The following is a 25,517-nucleotide window of genomic DNA, read 5'->3' on the forward strand; positions in this document are numbered from 1 at the left end:
TGATTTGCCCATCTCGGCCTCCCAAAGTGCTGGGATTACAGGTATGAGCCACTGCACCTGGCCTATGTAGTATATCTTCTTATCCTTTTACTTTCCACCTATTTGTGTTCTTTAGTCTAAACTATGTCTCTTGTAGATGTATAGTTAGAGCATGTTTTTAAATTCATTTTTCCAATTAACTCTGTTCTGCCTGCTGCAGTGGCTGTCAGGTGACTGGTTTTCACCATGATTGTGGGCTGTCGGTTTTCAAGGCTGCCCGAAAGCTGGAGAGAGAGCATGGAAACGCACCACGCTGCTCCTGTTTCTACGGAGATTCATCGATTTTTCATGAATAAATGCTTTCTGCATTGCTATAAATCTTTGATTAATTTCCAAAGTTTAAGAAGTTGATTTCACCAAGTTGGGTGGTTTTTTCATTGCTTTCATAGAGGAGAGAATTTTGAGAGATTTTTACTCTGTCATTTTTGCTTCTGACTTTCTGGAATTTATTTTTGTATGTGGTGAAAAAGGGATTTAACCTTTTTTTCTAAATGGATGATCAGCTTCACAGCACAGTTGTTAGATAAATTCTACTTTCCCACTAAATTAATATGGCATTTTGTTGGTTATGTTTCCTTATATACTTGGATATCTGTGAACTTGCTTTCATTTTATCCTGTACATTTGTCAAAAGGAAGTCATTCATCGTCATCTTAGCCAAGTGCTAGCTATGTGAACTTGAACAAGTTACTTCATCTCCCTGAACTTTTGTCTCTTTATCTGCAAAATAGTGATGATAATCTCATAGGGTTGTTGAAAAGATGAAATTTAAAACACTTATCAGGGCTAGGCCCAGTGGCTCACGCCTGTAATCCCAGGGCTTTGAAAGGCTGAGGTGGAAAGATGGCTTGAGGCCAGGAATTCGAGACCAGCTTTGGCAACATAGCAGATCTTGTCTCAACAAAAAATAAAAAATAAATTAAAAAAATTTTTTTGGACTGGATTTCATGCTGTCACCCAGGCTGGAGTGCGGCCGTGTGAACATAGCTCACTGCAGCCTTGAACTCCTGGTCTCAAGTGATCCTCTTGCCTCAGCCTCACGAGTAGCTGGGACTATAGGCACACACTACCATGCCTGGCTTATTTTATTTTATTTTATTTTATTTATTTTGTTTTTGAGACAGGGTTTTGCTCTGTCACCCAGTCTGGAGTGCAGTGGCACGAATATGGCTTACTGCAGCGTCAACCTCCTGGGCTCAGGTGATTCTCCTGCCTCAGCCTCCTGTGTAGCTGGGACCACAGGCCTGCACTACTCCGCCCAGCTAATTTTTAAATTTTTTGTAGAGACAAGGTCTTCCTGTATTGCCTAGGCTGGTATCAAACTCCTGGGCTCAAGCAGTCTTCCCACCTCGGCCTGCTGAGGTGCTGGGATTACAGGTGTGAGCCACTGCACTCAACCAAAAAATTAAATTTAAAAAAATGCAGAAAGGAAAATACTTATCAAGTACTTTGTTTGGACTTGGTACATAGGAGGTTCTCAAATACTTTAATTTCATATTGATATTTATAAAGACTTTTTACAGTAAATGTAAATATTTTTACATTTAAAATGGTGAATTTTCAATAATAATTGTGTTTTAATTCTATAATTACAGTCTGGGATTATATCAATGGAGTGATAAAGTAGTTCGAAAAGTGGAGAGATTATGGGATGTTCGAGATAATAAGATAGTTCGTCACACTGTGTATCTCCTGGTAACGCCTCGTGTTGTTGTAAGTATTATCAAACTTCACTTCTCATGAGCCATCTGTTCTTTTCCTTTACTGTGGTCCTTTCTTTACTCATCATTATTGTTTAAGAACTTATAATATTTTAGAGCCTATAGTAGGAAAAGTCATATAAAGGCAGTGCAATAAAGCTACGGGCCACGAGAAATCTGAGGAAATGGAAACTTGGCAATGGCTCTCACGGCTCCTATCCCACCCAGTGCTTTAGGCCAGTGCCTCCTCTGTTGTGATGCCTCTTAGGACCACTGGTACTATTTCTATAATGACTGATCATTTTCTTTGGTGTCTGTATTAGTCAAGGTTCTCCAGAGAAACAGAACCAATAGGATGTGTGTATATATCTATACATATGTATACACAAAGAAAGAATACGAGAGAGGAGGGGAGGAAGAGATTTCTTTTTTTTTTAATTTTCTTTCTTTATTATTTTTTTTTTGATACAGAGTCTCACTCTGTCACCCAGGCTGGAGTGTAGTGGTTTTGGCTCACTGCAACCTCTGTCTCCTGCGCCAAAGTGATCCTCCTACTTCTGCGTCCCGAGTGGCTGAGACTACAGGCACACACCACCACATCCAGCTAATTTTGTTTATTTTTTTGTAGTGATGAGGTCTCACTATGTTGCCCAGGCTAGTCTCGATCTCCTGGGCTCAAGCAGTCCTCCTGCCTCAGCCTCCCAAAGTGCTGGGATCACAGGCATGAGTCACCACACTTGGCCAAGAGGTAACTTTTGAGGATTTGGCTCACATGACTGTGGAAGGTTGGCGAGTTCAAATCCCATGGGATAGGCCAGCAGGCTGGAGACTCAGGGGATTGCTGCCCTTGGAGTCCGAAGGCAGAATGACTTCTTATTCAGGGGAGGTCAGTCTTTGTTCTCTTCCGGCCTTCTCCTGATTGGGTGATGCCTACCCACATTATGGAAGGTGATCTTTACTTCAGAGTCCACTCATTGCAATGTTACTCTCATTCAAGAAAACACCTCACAGAAACATCCAGAATATCTGGGCCAAATATTTGGGTACCATGGCTATTCTCCTTTCCCCTTTTCCTTGACTTTGTACAGCTCTCTGACTTCTAAAGTTCTGCACTGCTCTTGGGCTATTTCCCATCTCTGAAAATCTCTAACTAAAGGACAGATAGAACCCAATGAGCAAGGTTTTATTCTACTGAGGAACTTTTTTTTTTTTTGAGACAGTTTCCCTCTTGTTGCCCAGGCTGGAGTGCAATGGCACGAGCTCGGCTCACTGCAACCTCTGCCTGCTGGGTTCAAGTGATTCTCCTGCCTCAGCCTCCCAAGTAGCTGGAATTACAGGCTCCCGCCACCATGCCTGGCTAATTTTTGTATTTTTAGTAGAGACGGGGGTTTCACCATGTTGGTCAGGGTGAGACCCTGTCTCAAAAAAAAAAAGAAAAGAAAAAAGGAAATTTCTTCCTCCCCTCATCTCATATTCTTTCTCTGTGTGTACATATATATAGATGCATACACACATCCTATTGGTTCTGTTTCTCCAGAGAACCTTGACTAATACAGACACCAAATGATCAGTCATTATAGAAATAGTACCACAGATCCTGAGGTATCACAACAGAGGGGGCACTGGTGTCCTCAGGTGATCTGCGCGCCTCGGCCTCCTGAAGAGCTGGGATTACAGGTGTGAGCCACTGTGTCTGGCCAGAATAGATTTTTTGGACAGCTAAAAGTGACAAACCTTTAGTTAGACTAAGAAGATGCAAATAACATAAGAAATGAAAGAGGAGACAGACATTACAGCTGATACCACAGAAACACAAAGGATCATGAGAGACTATTATAAACAATTATATACCAACAAACTGGATAACCTAGAAGAAATGAACAAATTCCTAGACAAATACAACTTGTGAAGACTGAATCATGAAGAAATAAAAAATCTGAACAGGCTAATAATAAGTAATGAGATTGAATCAGTAATAAAAGTCTGCCATCAAAGAGAAGCCCAGGACCAGATTCACTGCTGAATTTCACCAAATGTTTAAAGAAGAACTAATTATCCAGTCCTTCTCAAACTTTTCCAAAAAATTGAAGAGGAGGGATTACTTCCAGACCTTTTTACCAGGGCAGCAATACTCTAATAACAAATTTAGACAAGGCCATAAGAAAAGAATATTACAGGCTAATATTCTTGGTGAGCATAAGTACAAAAATTTTCCAACAAGATACTAACAAACTGAATTCTACAACACGTTAAATAGGTCATCCATCATGATCAAGTGAGATTTATCCCCAGGATGCAAGGATGGCTGAACATAGCAAATCAGTAAATGTGATCCATCTCACTGACAGAATGAAGGACAAAAACCATATGATCATCTCAATAGATGCAAAAAAATTATTTAGCAAAATTCAACATCTTTTTATGATAAAAAACGAACCAAATTAGGTACAAAAGGAAGATACCTCAGCACAATAAAGGCCATATAAGAGACACCCACAACCAATCTTATACTCATTAGTGAAAAATGGAAAGCCTTTCCTCCAAGATCTGGAACACTCTTACCACTTGTACATAGTATTGGAAGTCATCGCAAGAGCAGTCAGGCCATAGAAATAAATAAAAGGCATCCAAATAGGACCAGAAGAAGTGAAATAGTTGCTGTTTGCTGATGATGTGATCTTATATATAGAAAACCCTAGAGACTCCATCAAAAAATTATGAGGATTAATAAATACAGTAAAAGTTGCAGGATACAAAATCAACACACAAAAATTAGTAGTTTTCTATATACTAACAGAAAACTACCTGAAAAAGAAAACAAGAAAACAATCTCATTTACAATAGCTACCAAAAAAAAAAAATTCTTAGGAATAAATTTAACCAGGGAAGTAAAAGACCTGTACACTGAAAACTAGGTGAAAGAAATTGACACAGTAAATATAAAGGTGTCCCATGTTCATGGAGTAGAAGAATTAGTATTGTTAAAATGTCCATACTACCCAAAACAGTCTACAGATTCAGTGCTATCCCTATCAAAATTCCAATGTCATTTTTCACAGAAGTAGAAAAAAAATCCTCAAATTCATATGGAACCACAAACACACCAGAAAAAAAAAAAAAGAAAAAATAGCCAAAACAATCATGAGCAAAAAGAACAAAGCTGTTCAGGCAGTGTGATGCCTCCAGCTTTGCAGTATTTCAAACTGTACTGCAAAGGAATAGTAATTAAAATGTCATGGTCCTGGCATAAAAATAGGCACATTGATGAATGGAACAGAATAAATTATGATTAATTTATTGACTTGATTATGATTAACCAATTATGGTTAATTGATTTTTAATAAAGGTGCTAAGAATACACAATGGGAGAAAGTCTCTTCAATAAATGGTGGTGGGAGAACTGGATATCCATATGCAGAAGAATGAAATTTGACCTTTATCTCACACCATATATACAAAAACCAACTCCAAACATATTAAATAAACTTAAGACCAGAAACTGTAAAACTACTAGAAGAAAACATAAGGGGACAATTACATGACATTGGTTTGAGCAGTGAGTTTTTGGATTGGACCCTCAAAGTGCAGGCAACAAAAATAAAAACGGACAAATGGGATTACAGCAGACACAGAAGCCTCTGCACAGCAAAGGAAACAAAAGTGTGAAGAGACAGCCTAGAAACTGAGAGAAAATATTTGCAAGCCATACATCAGAAAAGGCGTTAATATCCAAAATATGCAAGAAATGCAAACAGCTGTGTACAAACAGCCCATTTAAAAAATGGGCCAAGGACCTGAATAGACATTTCTCAAAAGAAGACGTGCAAATTGTGAACAGGTATGTAAAAAAATGCTCAACATTACTAATCCTTAGGGAAATGAAAATTAAAAGCACAATGAGATGTCATTTTATGTCTGTCAGATGACTGTTAGCAAAAAGACAAAAGAGTTCTCGCTTTGGCAGCACAAGGACTAAAATGGGAATGATACAGAGAAAATTAGCACGGCCCCAGTGCAAGGATGACATGCAAATTCATGAAGCATTCCATATTTTAAAAAGAAACAGAAGATAAGAAGTGTTGGTGAGGATGTGGAGATAGTATAAATTAGTACAGCCATTATGAAAAACTGTTTGGAAGTTCTTCAAAAAACTAAAAATAGAATTACCATATGATCCAACAATCCTTGTTCCATGTTTACACAACAGATTTGAAACCAGTTTGTCAAAGAGATGTTTGCACTCCTGTGTTCACTGCAGCGCTATTTACAACAGCCACATCACAGAATCAGCCTAAGTGTCCATCAGCAGATGAGTGGGTAAAGAAAGTGTGTTATATACAATTGACCCTTGAACAACATAGGTTGGAACTGCTCAGGTCCACTTATTTGTGGACTTTCTGTCACCTCTGCCACCCCGTAGACAGCAAGACCAACCCCCCTCTTCCTCCTCCTCAACGTGAAGACAAGGATGAAGACCTTTATGAGGACCCACTTCCACTTGATGAATAGTGAATATATTTTCTCTTACTGACGATATTTTTTATAACATTTTATTTTCTCTAGCTTTATTGTAAGAATACATAATACATGAAATATACAGTATATGTGAGAATTGACTGTGCAGTTACTGGTAAGGCTTCTAGTCCACGGTAGGCTATTAATAGTTAAGTTACGGGAAATCAACAGTTATACACAGATATTGGACTGCACGGGAAGTTGACACCACTAACACAATGGAATACTATTCAGCCTTAAAAAGGCAGGAAATTTTGTCATTTGTAAGAACATGGGTGAAACTGGAGAACATGATACTAAAAAAGGAACAGAAAGACAAATACCTAATGTTTTCACATTTCACATGTGACATCTAAAACTATTGAACCCCGAAGCAGAGGGTAGTGGTTATAGAGGCTGGGGTGGGGGGAAATGGTAAGGTGATGGCCAAAGGGTACAAAATCACAGATGGGTGTAACACTTTTTTTTTCTTTTTTTTTCTTTTTTTTTGAGATCTATTGCACAGTGTGGTGAATATGGTCAATAATAGTGTATTGCACAGATTTAAATTACTGAGAGTAAATTTAAAATGTTCTCACAAAAAATAAGTATTTGAAATGATGGCTATATTAGCTCGATGTAATTATTTCACATTGTATTCATAAATCATAACATCACTGTGATCCATAAATATATACGATTATAGCTTGTCAATTTAAAATAAAATAAAAAATTTTAAATTGTTATTGACATCAGTTACAACTGTCAATCATCCTAGTCTATAACATTTTTTAGCTATATGGTACAAAAGTGAAAATCTTCAGAGAGAAGAAAAGATACTAAGAGAAGTAGTAATTTCCTAGCAAAGAAGAGCGTGACTGCATTAAAATATGTAGTTATATTAAAAACCATATTTTAAAAAGAAATTCTCGTTTCTCAACGAAGTAATTCTTTAATGTTAACTTATTATATTCATGTGATGAAAAGTTTGCCATTATCTTATGGTACTTTTGTACCATATTTGTTTCTGATTTTTTTTCTGGTTCTTAGGAGGAAGCACGAAAACATTTTGATTGTCCAGTTCTAGAGGGAATGGAACTTGAAAATCAAGGTGGTATGGGCACTGAGCTCAACCATTGGGAAAAAAGGTTATTAGAGGTCAGTTTGTTTTTAAATTTTCCTAGGCTTTAATGAAAATAATTCATAATTATGGTAAAAGTTATTCAAGCAGGTTATAAACTGAAAAATATTTATGTCCCTTTACCCCTTCAGCTCTCCAGATGCACTTTCCAGATACAATCACTCCTTATGTTTTTTGTATATACTTTCATAAATGTTACATATGTATGTGTGCAAACACATGCAGAATTGTCTATTTTTTCATGGGTTCACATATTTATGCAACTTTTTTCACTTTTTCCAAGGCACTATAGGTGCTTCTGCTATAATGCAATGTGTGCTTTCCTGAAAAACTTTTTTCTTCAAAATTGGACACTAAAAATAACAAGACTTGTGGGAAAAACAAGTAAACAGATCACTAACAGAAACAAATAAGTCATGTAGAACTATGAACTCTGTTTTAAAAAGACATCAGATTTTCAATAAATGAAGTCCTGTATCTACTCTAGTATTTCTTTTATTAAAATTTTTATATTTTTTAGAGACAGGGCCTCGCTGTGTCATCCAGGCTGGAGTGCTGCAGCTATTCACATGCGTGATCATAGCACACTAGAGCCTCGAACTCTTTTGGGCTCAAGCAGTCCTCCTGCCTCAGTCTCCCAAGTAGCTGGGACCACAGGCGAACACCACTGCACCCAGCCTACTCTAGCCTGTGTGTTCATTCGTTTGTTCGTTCTTTTGTTTTGTTTTCTTTTCTTTTCTTTCTTTTTTTCTTTCTTTCTTTCTCTCTTTCTTTCTTTCCTTTTCTTTTTCCTTTCTTTTCATTCTTTCTGTCTCACTGCACTTGGTCAGGCTAGAGTACAGTGGCATGATTTCAGTTCACTGCAGCCTCAACCTCCTGGGCTCAAATGCTTCTCCCACCTCAGCCTACTGAGTAGCTAGGAATACAGGCAGGTGCCACCACACCCAGCTAATTTGCTTTTTGTTCTTTCAGTCACCATGTTGCCCAGGCTGACCTCAAACTCATGGACTCAAGCAATTCACCCGCCTCAGCCTCCCAAAGTGTGGGGTTACGGGCATGCACCACCGCGCCTGGCTACTCTAGCATTTCTTTACCTTCAACATCAGCAGTAATAATAACCCACGGTAGCTGGATGAGGCATTGTAAATCTGAGTATTGAGGACAGGGGTAAAATGTACGTAGACTTGTGAGAACCATACAGTAAACATTTGCACGCAGAGCTGCTGGCTACACCGAGCAGCACATTATACACAGTACAGCATTTTTGTATTGCTGTGTTTGGCTGTCTTGGAATACTTGGTGTTTAGGCCTCATCACAAAATAGTCACATGCAGGGAAAAATCAATGAACCAACGTGATTCCTTGTTATACTGATGCCATTCCCTTATTTACGAATTTCACATGAGTTCATTCACATCGCAGAAACACATGCTTTCACAGAATACTGTATACTTGATCTACTCATTTTTTCTATATGAATGTAGCATAACAGTTCTGTGTTAATGAACACAGTTCATGGTTTAAATTTTGTATTTTAGAAAACGTAATGAGCAACTTATTTATATCTGTGATACCCAGGATGGGGTTTCAGTGGGTGTTTTTAGATTCAGCTAAGCAGTCAAACTCACAGGACCTAATCAAGCCATGCTGAGAGAAGATTCCCTTCAAGAAGGATATTAGAAGGAACACACAGCGCGCCAGTGCAGTAGAGCCAGGCATTCCTCCTGGGCTCCACATAGCAGTGGAAGGGCTGTCATCTGTGCCTCTCTCCCTCCCCATGCAGCTCAAGTACCAGAGCACAAGACCACAATAGACAGATGGGAGGGCCAGCCTGGCCTAGAAAGATCATGTCCCAAATAGGAACCAGTATCTTTTTATTTTTAGAGATCTGCTTAAATAGATAGTTGCAGCTTATATACATCATGCCTAAAGTTAATACAATTCTGGAAAGAATGAAATTGGTGCTTGTGATTACTGTTCTTGTCTAGATGACCACAAAGTAACAATGATGGAAACTTATGGAAGGCACGTACATTTATTCCTCCCATGGGAAGTGTGGATTTTTTTTCCTTAAGAAATTTTCTTAAGTCACTCCCTTTAGAAAGCTGTAGATTGGCCCGAAATGAAAATGTTTGTGCTTTCAGCAGAAGTACTGAGAGTAGTAATTTCATTAACTTCTCTGAAATCAACTTTGTGCCCTTGAAATATTTTTTTTTTAAAGCATGGTATCACAGTACTTGAGATGGCCATCTGGTGTTCAATGGAAAGATTTAAAGAACACTCAGAACTGTCCAAAGATGAAATAAGCTCTGTAAGAGGCAGTGAAGTCCTCATCATTAGGTGACCTCCTGACAGGAATTGTATGATATGAATTAAAATATTGGGTAGATGGTAGAGCATGATGATATTTTAGACTTTTCAAGGAAGTCCTTTTACCCCATGATTCTGTCCCACTTGTTTTGCATGTTAGCACATGTTTCTGTGATCACAGAGTTGAAGGTGATGAAAACATTTTCAGTGTAATTCAGACAGCTGTTCTCGCTGACCCCAAATTATCTGTGCATTTGCCTCAATCACCCACTTTGCTTTACCTGGAGAGTATATTTCTGTAGTATTTCTGTTTCCATATAGATTTATCTTCATTAATCACAGAGTTCTAAATGCCAGCTGCCTGCCATTCCAAGGGAATCGAACACAATGGAAGCACTTAGGGCAGAAAATAGATTTCACTTCAAGGTTCAGTCTAGTCATCTTAAAGGTTTATGTATTTCACCACTTTTAAGCGAATGTCTTGTCAGCCTCTCACAGTTGAAACATTTTAAATATATATATATCAGAGGAATTACAGAAAGTATTAGGAGTTGCAGAGAATCTAGTCTAATTAAACTCTGTTGGTGATTTTCAGAATGAAGCGATGACTGGTTCTCACACTCAGAATCGAGTACTCTCGCGAATCACTCTGGCATTAATGGAGGACACTGGGTAAGACAGCTGTGACAAGAGGATATGAATTGTTTATTAAAATGAAATTAATACTGAGCTTATAGCTTAAGAAAATGCTGACATTTTATGCTGAAGCAAAATATACTTATTAATTATTTTGAATTAATTATTTTGAATCTTGTACAGTTAGCTGTCCGTTATTCATACCAACTCCATTCATTCATTCATTCAATAAATACTTTTGTTGTTTGTTTTAAAATAGGGTCTCACTCCTGTTGCGCAGGCTGGAGTGCAGTGGCAATCTTGACTCACTAATCCTGGACTTCCCGGGCTCAAGCGATCCTCCCACCTCAGCTTCCTGAGTAGCTGGGACTACAGGCACGTGCCACCACGCCTGGCTAATTTTTTGTATTTTTAATAGAGACGGGGTTTTGTCATGTTGCCCAGGTTGTTCACAAACTTCTGGGCTCAAATGATCCACTCACCTTGGCCTCCCAAAGTGCTGAGATTAACAGGCCTGAGCCACCTCACCTGGTCTCAATAAATGTTTGAGGCCCCGAGACAGTAATAATTAGGACATATCCCTGATATGATTTATTTTCGAATAAGCAGGGGCTGAGCCAATATGAAGGAAAGATTAAACAATTTTTAAATTATAAAGGAAAGACTAAACAATTTTTAAATTATGAAGGAAAGACTAAACAATTTTTAAATTATGAAGGAAAGACTAAACAATTTTTAAATGACTGGCTTTTTATAAAACAGTGGAACTTTCAGGTAAAGCCGTGAAATACTGTTTTGTTTATTTTTTTAAGTAGAGATAAGGTCTCACTCTGTTGCCCAGGCTGGTCCCAAACTCCTGGGCTCAAGCAAGCCTCCTGCCTTGGCCTCCCAAAGTGCTGGGATTACAGGCATGAGCCACCACGCCTGGCAGAAATACTGCTTTTAAATGAAATCTTTTATACAACCCCTACATATAAAAAAAATAAAGCTGCTTTAGTAGAAGCATTGTTACCTCTTACTCTTTCTGAGACAGTCTGAGAGAAAATTAGAAAATTGAATCAAATTTGAAAATTAATGGTAGAGGTGCCATTAAAACCATGAAAACTGTTGACACTACCTTCACTGTTGAGAGGTCAAAGAGGTAAAAGGATTTAAACATATAGAGGTTATTCTTTTTTTTTGAGACAGAGTCTTGCTCTGTCACCCAGGCTGGAGTGCAGTGATGTGATCTTGGCTCAGTGCAACCTCCACCTCTCAGGGTCAAGTGACTCTCCTGCCTCAGCCTCCTGAATAGCTGGGACTACAGGCGTGCATCACCACACCCGGCTAATTTTTGTATTTTTAGTATAGATGGGGTTTCGCCATGTTGGCCAGGCTGGTCTGGAACTCCTGACCTCAGGTGATCTGCCCACCTCGGCCTCCCAAAGTGCTGGGATTACAGGCGTGAGCCACCGTGCCCAGCATATCTCATCGAGTTTTATGAGACTTAAATGAGTAAATATCTGTAAAGCTCTTAGTACAGCGCTTGGCACATTGTGAGTGCCAACTAAGTATGAGCATCATATAAAAACCTGAGCTAAGGCCTCATGAAACAATACTTACCCTGACCACCTACAGTGCAGTCCTTTATTGTATTGAGTTTTTAAAGAGAGAGAAAGAAATGTTAATCAAGATCCGCTACATTGGTTTCACAACTCACTAATACTCAGAAACCCTCTGTTTCTAATATCCCCTCTACTCCCTCACTAGTACTCATCCTTCTGAGTTGAGCTAAAGTTGCTTCCTCAGAAAAACCTTTCTGAATTCTCCAGACTAACGTAGGTTTTTCTGTTACTGTGTTCCTGTTAGCATCATATACTTCGCCTTTGGAATATTCATCACACTTCAAATGTTTTGTTTTAATATCTGTCTTCCCTACTAGATTATGATCTTCATGAGAGCAGGTTCTGTTTATTTATTCACTACTGTAGCCTTCATTTAACAAAGTGCCTACCATGTGACAAATGCTTAATAACTGTTGACTGCTAATACAGAAAGAGCTGCAAAGAAACAGTTATCAGGAAGGTCTCATGATGTGTACCTGGAGTGCCCACCTGGCGATGGAATAACGGCGCCGATACGATAGTCTGCGCTCATCTACATGTACCTTCACAAAGGAGTCTACTTACTCCACATTCTATTCATGGGGCTGAGGGCTTCTGAACCTGAGCACTGCTAAAATAATTGCTGTTGCACAACATTAGGGGCAGCTGTCACTATCTGGACAGTCTGACCTTGTTGCGATACCAAGTTAGCTAGTAATGTAACTCACATTGTAGTTGCAGAAGTTGCAGGCATTTTGGCATTGGAGCACCACGACTCCTTCAGTTTCTCTCTGAGTGAGAGTTTTATTCTTTGACAGGAGAGAAGTTTTGGAAGATGCTACATTACACATTTGTTTGATTTTGTAGTAAGGTGGTACAAGTGGAGGGGATAATTCTTATCTCCCCAACTTTTGAGCCTATTTTTTTCAATATTATTATTTTTATTATATTTTTTATTATAGAGATGGGGTTTCGCCACATTGCCCAGGCTGATCTCAAACTCCTGAGCTAAAGTGATCCACCCACCTTGGCCTCACTAAGTACTGAGATTTCAGGCGTGAGCCACTGCACCCAGCCCTGAGCCTATGTTTTTATTTACTGTTTTGATAATGCTAAAGGAACAAAATATAATAATACACACAGGTAAGAGACTATTTTGTATAATTTTATAACTTTTGCAAGCTAATCTTGTCTCTAAAAATAAATAAAAACTAAAACAAATTGATTGCCTTCAATTAAATTTGTCTGGAAACTCAATCAGTGCTTTCTTTTTTCTCTTACTAGAACTTTTTTTTTTGAGACAAGGTCTCACTCTATTTCCCAGGCTGGAGTGCAGTGGCATGATCCTGGGTTGAGGTGATCCTGCCACCTCAGCCTCTCAGGTAGCGGAGACTATAAGTACACACCACCGCACACCTGGCTAACTTTTTGTATTTTTAGTAGAGACAGGGTCTCACCATGTTGGCCAGGCTGGTCTGGAACTCCCAACCTCAAATGAGCAACCGCCTCAGCCTCCCAGAGTGCTGGGGTTACAAGTGTGAGTCACCGCGCCCAGTTAGGACATTTAAAAAGTATTGGACATAGGCTGGGCACAGTGGCTCATACCTGTAATCCCAGCACTTTGGCAGGCCAAGGCGGGTGGATCACCTGAGGTCAGGAGTTTGAGACCAGTGTGGCAAACATGGTGAAACCCCGTCTCTACTAAAAATGTAAAAATTAGTCAGACGTGGTGGCACATGCCTGTAGTCCCAGCTGCTTGGGAGGCTAAGGAAGGAGAATCACTTGAACCCATGAGGCAGAGCTTTCAGTGAGCTGGGATCGTGCCACTGCACTCCAGCCTGGGTGACAGAGCAAGACCCTGTCTCAAAATAAAATAAAGCGAAAATTACAATAGAAATTTTATACTTATGTAAAAGTATAAAAGTATTTAATACCTCCATCATAAGCCTGGTTGTGGAATCCCTGTGTAGCAGTCCCTGTGCGGCAAGAACGTTGTGAATGATCACTTACGGTGATGGCCTCTGGCCTCCAAAATCTTTCTTAAGGTCCTAATGTGCTCACTGTTGAGATTCTCAGTTGTTATGCTAGAGTTGTTTTTAAAAGGACAGCAATAAAAATTGCTTTGTTTGAATTATTCCACAGCTGGTATAAAGCAAATTACAGCATGGCTGAGAAGTTAGACTGGGGCCGAGGAATGGGCTGTGACTTTGTCAGGAAGAGCTGTAAATTCTGGATTGATCAGCAGAGACAAAAGTAAGAATGCATTTCCTCACAGTGTCATTGATTACACAGTTCCTTTCTGATTTTATTCTTTATCCTAAGCCTAAAATGCTATTTTCAAAATGTAGTCTGAGCAGTTCAATTTTAAAATAGGTAGAAAACCATCTATAGATGGTTGGTAATAATATAGTGAGAAGTAGCTGTAAGTAGTTTTTAATCATATACTAAAGGAATCCACAGTGAAGGGCCCAGAGCCATGAACATTTCTATTCAGCTTATTAGAACTCATAAATATATATATTTTACAAACCTTTTGTTTCCTCTGTCATTTGTGTTGTTTTCTTCAGAGAATGCACCCGTAAATATAGATGCAAATATTGATTCAGTATCAAAAAAAGGCACTTTTGAATAGGGGTTTCCAAATCCAGATGCACATCATAATCACCTAGCAAGCTTTTAAAAAATACAGAGTAAATTTGACATCTATCTATATATCATCTATACAGATATATATCATACAGGGTAAGTTTGACATCTATATATCATCTATACAGATATATATCATACATAGTAAGTTTGACATCTATCTATATATCATCTATACAGATACATATCATACAGAGTAAGTTTGACATCTATCTATATATCATCTATACAGATATATATCATACAGAGTAAGTTTGACATCTATCTATATATCATCTATACAGATATATATCATACAGAGTAAGTTTGACATCTATCTATATATCATCTATACAGATATATACCATACAGAGTAAGTCTGACATCTATGTATATATCATCTATACAGATATATATCATACAGAGTAAGTTTGACATCTATCTATATATCATCTATACAGATATATATCATACAGAGTAAGTTTGACATCTATCTATATATCATCTATACAGATATATATCATACCTGTATATATACAGTTGTTCTTTAACCATGGAGGATTGCTTCTGGGACCCCCCTAGATAACAAAATCCATAGATGCTTATGTAAAAGTTTCTTATATAAAATGGAATAGTATTTGCATATAACCTATGTATATCCTCCTGTATACTTTAAATTACCTCTAGGTTATTTATAATACATAATACAATATAAATGCTATGGAAATAGTTGTTATACTATATTGTTTAGGGAAAAATGACAAAGAAGAAAAGTGCCCATGTTCAGTACAGATGCAACCATCCTTTTTTCCCTGAATTTTTCTTTTCTTTTTTTTTTTTTTTTTTTTTTTTTGAGACAGAGTCTCACTCTGCTGCCCAGGCTGGAGTGCAGTGGCGCAGTCTCAGCTCACTGCAACCTCTACCTACTAGGTTCAAGCGATTCTCGTGCCTCAGCCTCCTGAATAGCTGTGATTATAGGCATGTGCCACCACTCCCGGCTAATTTTGTAATTTTAGTAGAGATGGGATTTTTCCATGTTGGCCAGGCTGGCTCACGCCTGTAATCCCAGCACTTTGGGAGGCCGAGGCGGGTGGGTCACTTGAAGTCAGGAGTTCAAGACCAGCCTGGCCAACATGGTGAAACCCCATCTCCACTAAAAATATAAAAATTAGCCAGGCGTGGTGGTGGGCGCCTGTAACCCTAGCTACTCAGAAGGCTGAGGCAAGGAAACAGCTTGAATCCAGGAGGCAGGGGTTGCAGTGAGCCAAGATTGCGCCACTGTACTCTACCCTGGGTGACAGAGTGAGGCTCTGTCTCAAAAAAGACAAAGCAACAACAACAACAAAAATGTTACATGAATGAATTCATATTGTATGTGAACTTTTGAGCATGGCTTTTTTTACTCAGCATAATTCTCTGGAAATTTATCCAGGTTGTTGTATATATCAATAATTTCACTTTTTATGGCTGATTAATATTCCGCAGTATGATACACCACAGTTTGTTTAAACATTCACACTTTGAAGGACATCTGGATTGTTTCCAGTTTTGGACTATTATGAATGAAGTTGCTGTGAACATTTATGTACAGGTTTGTGTGTGAACATATATCTTTATTTCTCCAGAAAAAGTGCCAGGAATGCAGTTACTGGCTCATTAAGTAATTACAGGTTTAATTTTGTAAGAAACTGCCAAACTTTTTAATTCCTAACAGTGACGTGTAAGTGATACAGTTTCTCCACATCTTTGCCAGCATTTGGCATTGTCACAATTTTTTGTTTAATCGATTCTGATAGGAGCGTAGTGATATTTTATTTTGGTTCTAATTTGTGTTTCCCTAAAGGCTAATGATGTTGAACCTCTTTTCATGTGCTTACTCGCTGATAATATATCCTCTTTGGCAAATTGTCTCTTCGTCTTTTTTTTTTTTTTGAGACGGAGTTTCGCTCAGTCACCCAGGCTGGAGTGCAGTGGTGCAATCTTGCCTCAATGTAACATCCGCCTCCCAGCTTCAAGCAATTCTTTTGCCTCAGCCTCCGGAGTAGCTGGGACTACAGGCACGTACCACTATGTCTGGCTAATTTTTGAATTTTTAGTAGAGATGGGGTTTTACCATGTTGGCCAGGCTGGTCTCGAACTCCTGACCTCGTGATCCACCCGCCTCAGCCTCCCAAAGTGCTGGGATTATAGGCGTGAGCCACTGCGTCCACCCTCTTCATCTCTTAAGCCAATTTTCTAATTGGATTGTTTTTTACTGTTGAGTTTTGAGAGTTCTTCATGTATTCTGGGTAGTAGTCCTTTGTCAGATATGTGGTTTGCAGATATTTTCTCCCAGTTCATAGCTTGTCTTTTTGTCCTTTTAACAGGGGCTTTTGTAGGGCAAATGTTTTTAGTTTTGATGGAGTCCAGAATATCAGTTTGTCCTCTTATTGTGTGTTTGATGTCAAGTCTAAGAAGTGTTTGCCAAGCTCTAGATCTTGAAAGTTTTCTTATGTTTTTTTCAAAAGTTTTGTAGTTTTACACTTTACATTTAAGTCTATGATTCATTTGAGTTAAGTTTTGTGTAAGGTGGGAGACTTAGATCAAGGTTTGTTTCTTTGTGTACGGATAGGCAATTGCTTTTCAACCATTTGTTGAAAAGGCTATCTTTCCTTCGTGGAATTGCTTTTGTGCCTTTGGCAGAAACAATCAGTTGGGTGTATTTGTGGTGACCTGTTTCTATCTGTTTCTGTGTTTTCCGTTCTGTTCCAGTGATCCATGTGTCTCTGCCTCCACCAATAAAACACAGTCCTTAATTACTGTAATTATTTAATAAGTCTTGAAATTGGGTAGACTGATTCTTTCCACTTTATTTTAAAATTGTTCTGGCTGTTTTGGTTCCTTTGCATTTCCATCTACATTTTACAATTATCTTGTCTGTATCTGCCAAAAGACTTGCAGGGATTTTGCTAGGAGCTGCATTAACCCTGTGTGTCAGTTTGAGGAGAATTGACATTTTTACTGTGTTGAGTTTTCCAATCCATAAACATGGGAGAAAACATTCAGTCTTTCATTATTAAATATAATGTTAGCTGCAGATTTTTTATACATGTTCTTTATCAAGTTGAGAAAGTAGCTGTCTATTCCTGTGTTTCTGAGAGCTTTAATCATGAATGGATATTGCCTTCTGTCAAATGCTCTTTCTACTTTAGTTGCTATGCATAATCAAGTGATTTTTTTCACCTGTTAATATGGTGGATTTCATTGGTTGATTTTCAAATATTAAATCACCCTTGCATTCTTGGAGTAAACCCCACTTGGTCATGGCTTATAATTATTTCTGTATGTTGCTAAATTCTATGTACTATTATTTTGTTGTGGATTTTTGTTTCTATATTTGTGATGAATATAGATCTGGAGTTTTCTTTTTCCCCCAATTATTTTACCTTTAATTAATCAGTATGGCTCTCAGAACAATTATATTTTGTCAGTTAAACTTGATCTTTTTCAAATCTGACACATTTTGAAAAACAGGTATATCCTTCCAGTAAGAGAGATTTAAAAAATAATAGTAAGAAGAAAATTCATGAAATACATAATAATTATTACTAAATGAGCAAATAATGGGCTCCCCTGTCATACTTAATATTGGCTTGATTTAAATTATTATTTCTGCCCAGACATGGTGGCTTACACTTGTAATCCTAGCACTTTGGGAGGCTGAGGCAGGCTGATTGCTTGAGCCCAGGAGTTCAAGACTAGCCTGGACAACATGGCAAAAGCCCATCTCTACAACAAAATACAAAAATGAGGTGGGCTTGGTGGCACATGCCTGTAGTCCCAGCTACTCAGAAGGCTGAAGCAGGAGGATTACTTGAGCCCGGAAACTCAAGGCTGCAGTGAGCTATGACTGCACCACTGCACTCCATCCTGGGCAGCAGAGTGAGACCCCATCTCTACATAAATAAATAAATGATTTATATAATACTCTGAAGAATAAATCCCAGTATCTGATGAGGTGTTTATCATGCCTTATTTTTATTTTGATTCAGTTCAAAATATTTTTCTCTTTCTTTTAATTCAAAACTCTTGTGTCACTTCAAGTTCAAAATATTTTTAACTTTCTCTTGAGATTTCTTCTTTGACCACTGTATTATTTAAAAGTGCTTTGTTTAATTTCCAGCTATTTTGAGATGTTCCAGCTATCTTTCTGTTACTGATTTCTAGTTTAATTCCATTGTTGTAAGAGAGCAGAACATGGTATGATTTCTCTTTTATATTTGTTAAGGTGTGTTTCATGGCCCAGAATGTGGTCTGTCTTGGTGAGTGCACCGTGTAAGCTTCAAAAAAATATGTTGTCTGCTGTTTTTGGTTGAAGTAGTCTGTAGAGTCAGCTATATCCAGTTTGTTAATGGTGCTGTTGAACTCAACTACGTCCTTACTGATTTTCTGCCTGCTGCATCTGTCCATTTCTGAGAAATGGATATTCAAATCTGCAGTGATAATAATGGATTCATCTATTTCATCTTGCAGTTCTATCCATTTTGACTTACATATTTTGACACTTTATACTTAGGTACGCACATGTTTAGGATTGTTATATTTTCATAGAGTACTGATTCCTTTATCATTTTGTAATTCCTCTCTTTAACTCTGATCATTTTCTTTGAAAAGAAAAAAGTTCTTTTTTGTACCATCTTTGTCTAGTTTTTGTATCAGAGTAATACTAGCTTTATAAAATGAACTAGGAAGTTTTTCCTCCTCTTCTATTTTTCTGGAAGAGATTGTATAAAATTGGTGTTAATTCTTCTCTAAGTGTTTGGTAGCATTCTCCAGTGAAACATCTGGGCCTGGAGATTTCTCTTTTGGAAGTCTTAAAATTGTGAATTATTGTAAATTAAACTTCTTTAATAGTTACAGGGCTATTCTTATCATCTGTTTCATAGTGCATGAATTGTGGTAACATGTTTTTTGAGGAATTGGTCCATTTTGTCTAAGTTATCAAGTTTATATGTATAGGGTTTTTTGTAGTATTACATTATTATTCTTTTGACATCTGTAGGGTCTGTTTTAATTTGTAATTTTTGTTGGTACATACTAGGTGTATATATTTATGGGGTAAATGAGGCATACACTGTGAAATAATCTCATCATGGAGGATGGGATATCCATCCTATGGGGTCTGTTGTGATATCTCTTTTCAGTCCTGATATTGGTAATTTTGCATGTTCTCTTTATCTTTTTCTAGAGGTTTGCCAATTTTACTGATCTTAAAGAACCAGCTTTTTGTATTGTTGATGTCTTCTATTGTTTTTTGTTTTCAAATTCATTGATTTCTGCTCCCTGCTATATCCTTCCCACTGCTTGTTTTTGGCTTATTTATTTAATTATTATTATGATGATTATTTTTTGAGATGGAGTCTCACTCTGTCGCCCAGGCTGGAGTGCAGTGGCACAGTCTTGGCTCACTGCAGCCTCCGCCTCCCGGGTTCAAAAAATTCTCCTGCCTCAGCCTCCCAAGTAGCTGGGACTACAGGTGCACACCACCACACCCTGCTAATTTTGTATTTTTTAGTAAGGATTTCACCATGTTGGCCAGGCTGGTCTTGAACTCCTGACCTCAAGTGATCTGCATGCCTTGGCCTCCCAAAGTGCTGGGATGACAGGTGTGAGTCACCACGCCTAGCTTTTTTTGTTTTGTTTTATTTTTAAAATAAGACAAGGTCTGTTGCCCAGGCTTGAGTACAATGGGTGCGATCATGAGGCTCACTGCAGACTTGACCTCCTGGGCTCAAGCGAACCTTTCTCCTCAGCCTTTCGAGTAGCTGGGACTACAGGCACACACCACCACACCCAGCTAAATTTTTGTATTTTTGTAGAGACAGGGTTTCACTGTATTGCTCAGGCTAGTCTTGAACTCCTGGGCTCTAGCAATCGGCCCACCTCGGCCTCCCAAAGTGCTGGGATTATAGTCGTGAGCCACTGTGCCTGGCCTATTTTTCTCTTCTTAATCTTGATTTTTGAGATTATTGATTTGAGATATTTCCTGTTTCTAACGTAGCTATTTGTTGCTATAAATTTTCCTCTCAGCATTTCTTTAGCTTTGTCTCACAAATTTCAATATGTTGTATTTTTATTTTCATTCAGTTCAATGTATTTTTAAAAATTTTTCCTTGAGATTCTTCTTTGACCCATGGATTATTCAGAAGTGTGTTGTTTAGTATATAAATATTTGGAAATTTTTCTGTTACTTTTTGTTGTTGAATTGTATTTGGAGAATATATGCTGTATGATTTGAGTTCTTTTAAATTTGTTCATGTTTGTTTTATGGCCCAAGATATGGTCTTATCTTGATATATGTTTTTTATTTTTTTATTATTATACTTTAAGTTTTAGGGTACATGTGCACAACATGCAGGTTTGTTACATATGTATACATGTGCCATGTTGGTGTGCTGCACCCATTAACTCGTCATTTAGCATTAGGTATATCTCCTAATGCTATCCCTCCCCCGTCCCCCGACCCCACAACAGGTCCCAGTGTGTGATGTTCCCCTTCCTGTGTCCATGTGTTCTCATTGTTCAATTCCCACCTATGAGTGAGAACATGCAGTGTTTGGTTTTTTGTCCTTGTGACAGTTTGCTGAGAATGATGGTTTCCAGCTTCATCCGTGTCCCTATAAAGGACATGAACTCATCATTTTTTATGGCTGCATAGTATTCCATGGTATATATGTGCCACATTTTCTTAATCCAGTCTATCATTGTTGGACATTTGGGTTGGTTCCAAGTCTTTGCTATTGTGAATAGTGCCGCAGTAAACATACGTGTGCATATGTCTTTATAGCAGCATGATTTATAATCCTTTGGGTATATACCCAGTAATGGGATGGCTGGGTCAAATGGTATTTCTAGTTCTAGATCCCTGAGGAATTGCCACACTGACTTCCACAATGGTTGAACTAGTTTACAGTCCCACCAACAGTGTAAAAGTGTTCCTATTTCTCCGCATCCTCTCCAGCACCTGTTGTTTCCTGACTTTTTAATGATTGCCATTCTAACTGGTGTGAGACGGTACACCAAAAGCAATGGCAACAAAAGCCAAAATTGACAAATGGGATCTAATTAAACTAAAGAGCTTCTGCACAGAAAAAGAAACTACCATCAGAGTGAACAGGCAACCTACAGAATGGGAGAAAATTTTTGCAATCTACTCATCTGACAAAGGGCTAATATCTAGAATCTACAATGAACTCAAATTTACAAGAAAAAAACAAACAACCCCATCAAAAAGTGTTTTTTTATTTTTTAAATTTTTTTGAGATGGAGTTTCACTCTGCCACCCAGGCTGGAGTGCAGTGGTGCAGTCTCGGCTTACTGCAGCCTCTGGTGCCGAGTCTCAAGCTCTTCTCCTGCCTCAGCCTTCCAAGTAGCTGGGACTACAGGCGCCCACCACCATGCCCGGCTAATTTTTTTATTTTTAGTAGAGACGGAGTTTCATTCTGTTGACCAGGCTGGTCTTGAACTCCTGACCTCAGCTGATCCGCCCGCCTTGGCTTCCCAAAGTGTTGGGATTACAGGCGTGAGGCACCGTGCCCAGCCAATCTTGATATACATTTCATGGGCACTTGAAAAGAATGTACATTCTGACGTTGGGTGGAGTGTTGCATAAATGTCAATTACATCCTGTTGGTTGATGATGTTAAGTCCTATATCCTTGCTGATTTCCTGCCTAGTTGGTCTATCAGTTGTTGAGAGAATTCACCACTGTATCAGTCTTTGAGTCCTGAAGTCCCTAACTAGTCTGACTTCTCTCTACCCTTCAGAGTCCCCTAACTAGTCTGACTTCTCTGTACCCTTCAGAGCCCCCTAACTAGTCTGACTTCTCTCCACCCTTCAGAGCCCCATAACTAGTCTGATTTCTCTCTACCCTTCAGAGTCCCCTAACTAGTCTGACTTCTCTCCACCCTTCAGAGTCCCCTAACTAGTCTGACTTCTCTCCACCCTTCAGAGTCCCCTAACTAGTCTGACTTCTCTCCACCCTTCAGAGTCCCCTAACTAGTCTGACTTCTCTCCACCCGTCAGAGTCCCCTAACTAGTCTGACTTCTCTGTACCCTTCAGAGTCCCCTAACTAGTCTGACTTCTCTCCACCCATCACAGTCTCCTGACTAGTCTGACTTCTCTGTACCCGTCAGAATCCCCTAACTAGTCTGACTTCTCTCCACCCTTCAGAGTCCCCTAACTAGTCTGACTTCTCTCCACCCATCAGAGTCCCCTAATTAGTCTGACTTCTCTCCACCCATCAGAGTCCCCTAACTAGTCTGACTTCTCTCCATCTGTCAGAGTCCCCTAACTAGTCTGACTTCTCTCCACCCGTCAGAGTCCCCTAACTAGTTTGACTTCTCTCCACCCGTCAGAGTCCTCTAACTAGTCTGACTTCTCTCCACCCTTCAGAGTCCCCTAACTAGTTTGACTTCTCTCCACCCGTCAGAGTCCCCTAACTAGTCTGACTTCTCTGTACCCGTCAGAATCCCCTAACTAGTCTGACTTCTCTCCACCCGTCAGAATCCCCTAACTAGTCTGACTTCTCTCCACCCATCAGAGTCCCCTAACTAGTCTGACTTCTCTCCACCCTTCAGAGTCCCCTAACTAGTCTGACTTCTCTCCACCCTTCAGAGTCCTCTAACTAGTCTGACTTCTCTCCACCCATCAGAGTCCTCTAACTAGTCTGACTTCTCTGTACCCTTCAGAGTCCCCTAACTAGTCTGACTTCTCTCCACCCTTCAGAGTCCCCTAACTAGTCTGACTTCTCTGTACCCGTTGGAGTCCCCTAACTAGTCTGACTTCTCTGTACCCGTCAGAATCCCCTAACTAGTCTGACTTCTCTCCACCCTTCAGAGTCCCCTAACTAGTCTGACTTCTCTCCACCCATCAGAGTCCCCTAACTAGTCTGACTTCTCTGTACCCGTCAGAATCCCCTAACTAGTCTGACTTCTCTCCACCCTTCAGAGTCCCCTAACTAGTCTGACTTCTCTGTACCCGTCGGAGTCCCCTAACTAGTCTGACTTCTCTGTACCCGTCAGAATCCCCTAACTAGTCTGACTTCTCTCCACCCTTCAGAGTCCCCTAACTAGTCTGACTTCTCTCCACCCTTCAGAGTCCCCTAACTAGTCTGACTTCTCTCCACCCTTCAGAGTCCCCTAACTAGTCTGAATTCTCTCTACCAACTAGTCTGACTTCTCTTCACCCTTCAGAGTCTTCTTTTGCTTCTTTGATTTACAGTGTCTGGCTTTTTAGTTGTACTTAGAAGGAGGAATAGAGAAAAGCTTATCTAGTCCATCTTCCAGGAATTAGAAGTGGTACTTATATTTCTACTTTTATATTAAAAAAAATTCCCCTGGTGGGCCGGGTGTGGTGTGGTGGCTTATACCTGTAATCCCAGCACTTTGGGAAGAGGGAAGATGGCTTGAGCCCAGGAGTTTGAGACCAGACTGGGCAACATGACTCCATCTCTACAAAGTAAAAAAATTAGGCTGGCGTGGTGGCATGGCCGTGTAGTCCCAGCTACTTGGGGGCTGTGGTGAGAGGACCCCTTGAGCCCAGGAGGTCACAGCTGTGGTGAGCTGTGATCATGCCACTGCACTCCAGTGTGGGTGACAGCAAGACCCTGTTGCAAAAAAAAAAAAACAAAAAGGAAAAGAAAATGTTATTCTCATCTTTTCTTACCTAGGTTAGGTCATAAAGCAATTTAAATCACTTGTAGTTTCTATGACGGAGTCTGACCTCTGAGTTGTAACCCTAATGTGAAGATAATAGGCAGTAGCTGGAAGCACCGGCAACCACTCTGGGTGTCCCCAGCTTGTTACCCCTGCACTACAGCTTGACCTGCCAGTTCTTAAATTTTGCTGCTTATGAAAATCATTTAGAGAACTTGAAAAACTCTCCATACTCCGGTTACTAATTAAATCATGACTGTGCTAAGAGCCAGGCACTAGCATTGTGTGAGTTTGTTTTAATAAATTCCCAAGTGATTTTATGTGTAATGGAGTTTGGGAACCACTGTTCCGGTGTGTCAAAGGAAGTATGTAACTCACACTGCAGCTGCAAGAGCTTAGGGAGGTTTTTGTTTGTTCACTTTTCTGTTAACAGTTGCCAACTCTGTTTATTCCCCTTTTGGTCCCAATTATAACATCACCTAAGACCAGAAACAGAAGGGACTTCTACTTCTTTATTCTTAAAAACTAAAACTGTGGGTCCCCTGAATTCTCTCCTATCCTTTGATTCATAAGCCACTGTCAGCAAGGTTTTTTTTTTTTGAAGTCCAAATAGTAAATATTTTAGGTTTTGAGGGTTATTACAGTCTCTGTCACAACTACTTACCTCTACTTTTATACAGCAAGAGGCAAAACAAATGGGCATGGCCACGTTCCTGTCATCTTCCCCATCTCTACAGAAAGTAAATGAGCATGGTGGTACATGCTTGTAGTCCCACTTGCTTGGGAGGCTGAGGTGGGAGGATTGCTTGAACCGAGACGATCAAGGCTGCAGTGAGCAATGGTTGTGCCACTGCACTCCAGCCTGGGCAACGAGACCCTGTCTCAAAAACAAAAAATCGACAAGAAAAAAAAACAGGTTGTGGTCAGGATTTGACCCAAGAGTTGAGTTTGCTGACCCCTGTCACAGTCATTCAAATGTCCCACTTGTGAGGCATTGAAGTTCAGGATCATTTACAGGATAGAAGCCATCTTCTGACACCGCAGACCCAGTCCTCCTGTATGTATGTTAGAGATTCCAGTGTGGCTGTTCTTGAGCACAGGAGCTGATGCTTAACTTCTGGGCTTCGTCAATTGTGACTCTTCTCCCAGACCCAGTCTGCCTGTATGTATGTTAGAGATTCCAGTGTGGCTGTTCTCAAGCACAGGAGCTGATGCTTAACTTCTGGGCTTCGCCATTTGTGACTCTTCTCCATTGTTGGGAAACCAGGGTGAGAAGGGATTAGTTGAGTGAGC

General features: G+C 39.4%; 1 protein-coding gene and 1 non-coding gene across 11 annotated transcripts in view; both read left to right on the forward strand.

Moving 5' to 3' along the window:
- The window catches only part of LMLN (leishmanolysin like peptidase), an 84,007-nt gene that overhangs the window by 30,076 nt on the left and 28,414 nt on the right, over window positions 1–25,517 (forward strand). For 6 of the 10 annotated variants that reach the window (XM_054480584.2, XM_054480586.1, XM_054480590.1 and 3 more), the window contains exons 9-12: window positions 1,635–1,752; window positions 7,284–7,391; window positions 10,280–10,356; window positions 14,046–14,156. In XM_054480584.2, coding sequence (XP_054336559.1) covers window positions 1,635–1,752; window positions 7,284–7,391; window positions 10,280–10,356; window positions 14,046–14,156 — 414 coding nt within the window. The remainder of the gene's footprint in view (window positions 1–1,634; window positions 1,753–7,283; window positions 7,392–10,279; window positions 10,357–14,045; window positions 14,157–25,517) is intronic. The other 4 variants (XM_063661397.1, XM_063661396.1, XM_063661398.1 and 1 more) reach the window with 1 other exon arrangement.
- On the forward strand, window positions 5,688–5,794 carry LOC129034330 (U6 spliceosomal RNA). The gene has a single exon (XR_008501833.1). It is a non-coding gene; the product is annotated as a U6 spliceosomal RNA (small nuclear RNA).

The sequence above is a fragment of the Pongo pygmaeus genome, chromosome 2 (assembly GCF_028885625.2).
Source record: "Pongo pygmaeus isolate AG05252 chromosome 2, NHGRI_mPonPyg2-v2.0_pri, whole genome shotgun sequence".
NCBI lineage: Eukaryota > Metazoa > Chordata > Mammalia > Primates > Hominidae > Pongo > Pongo pygmaeus.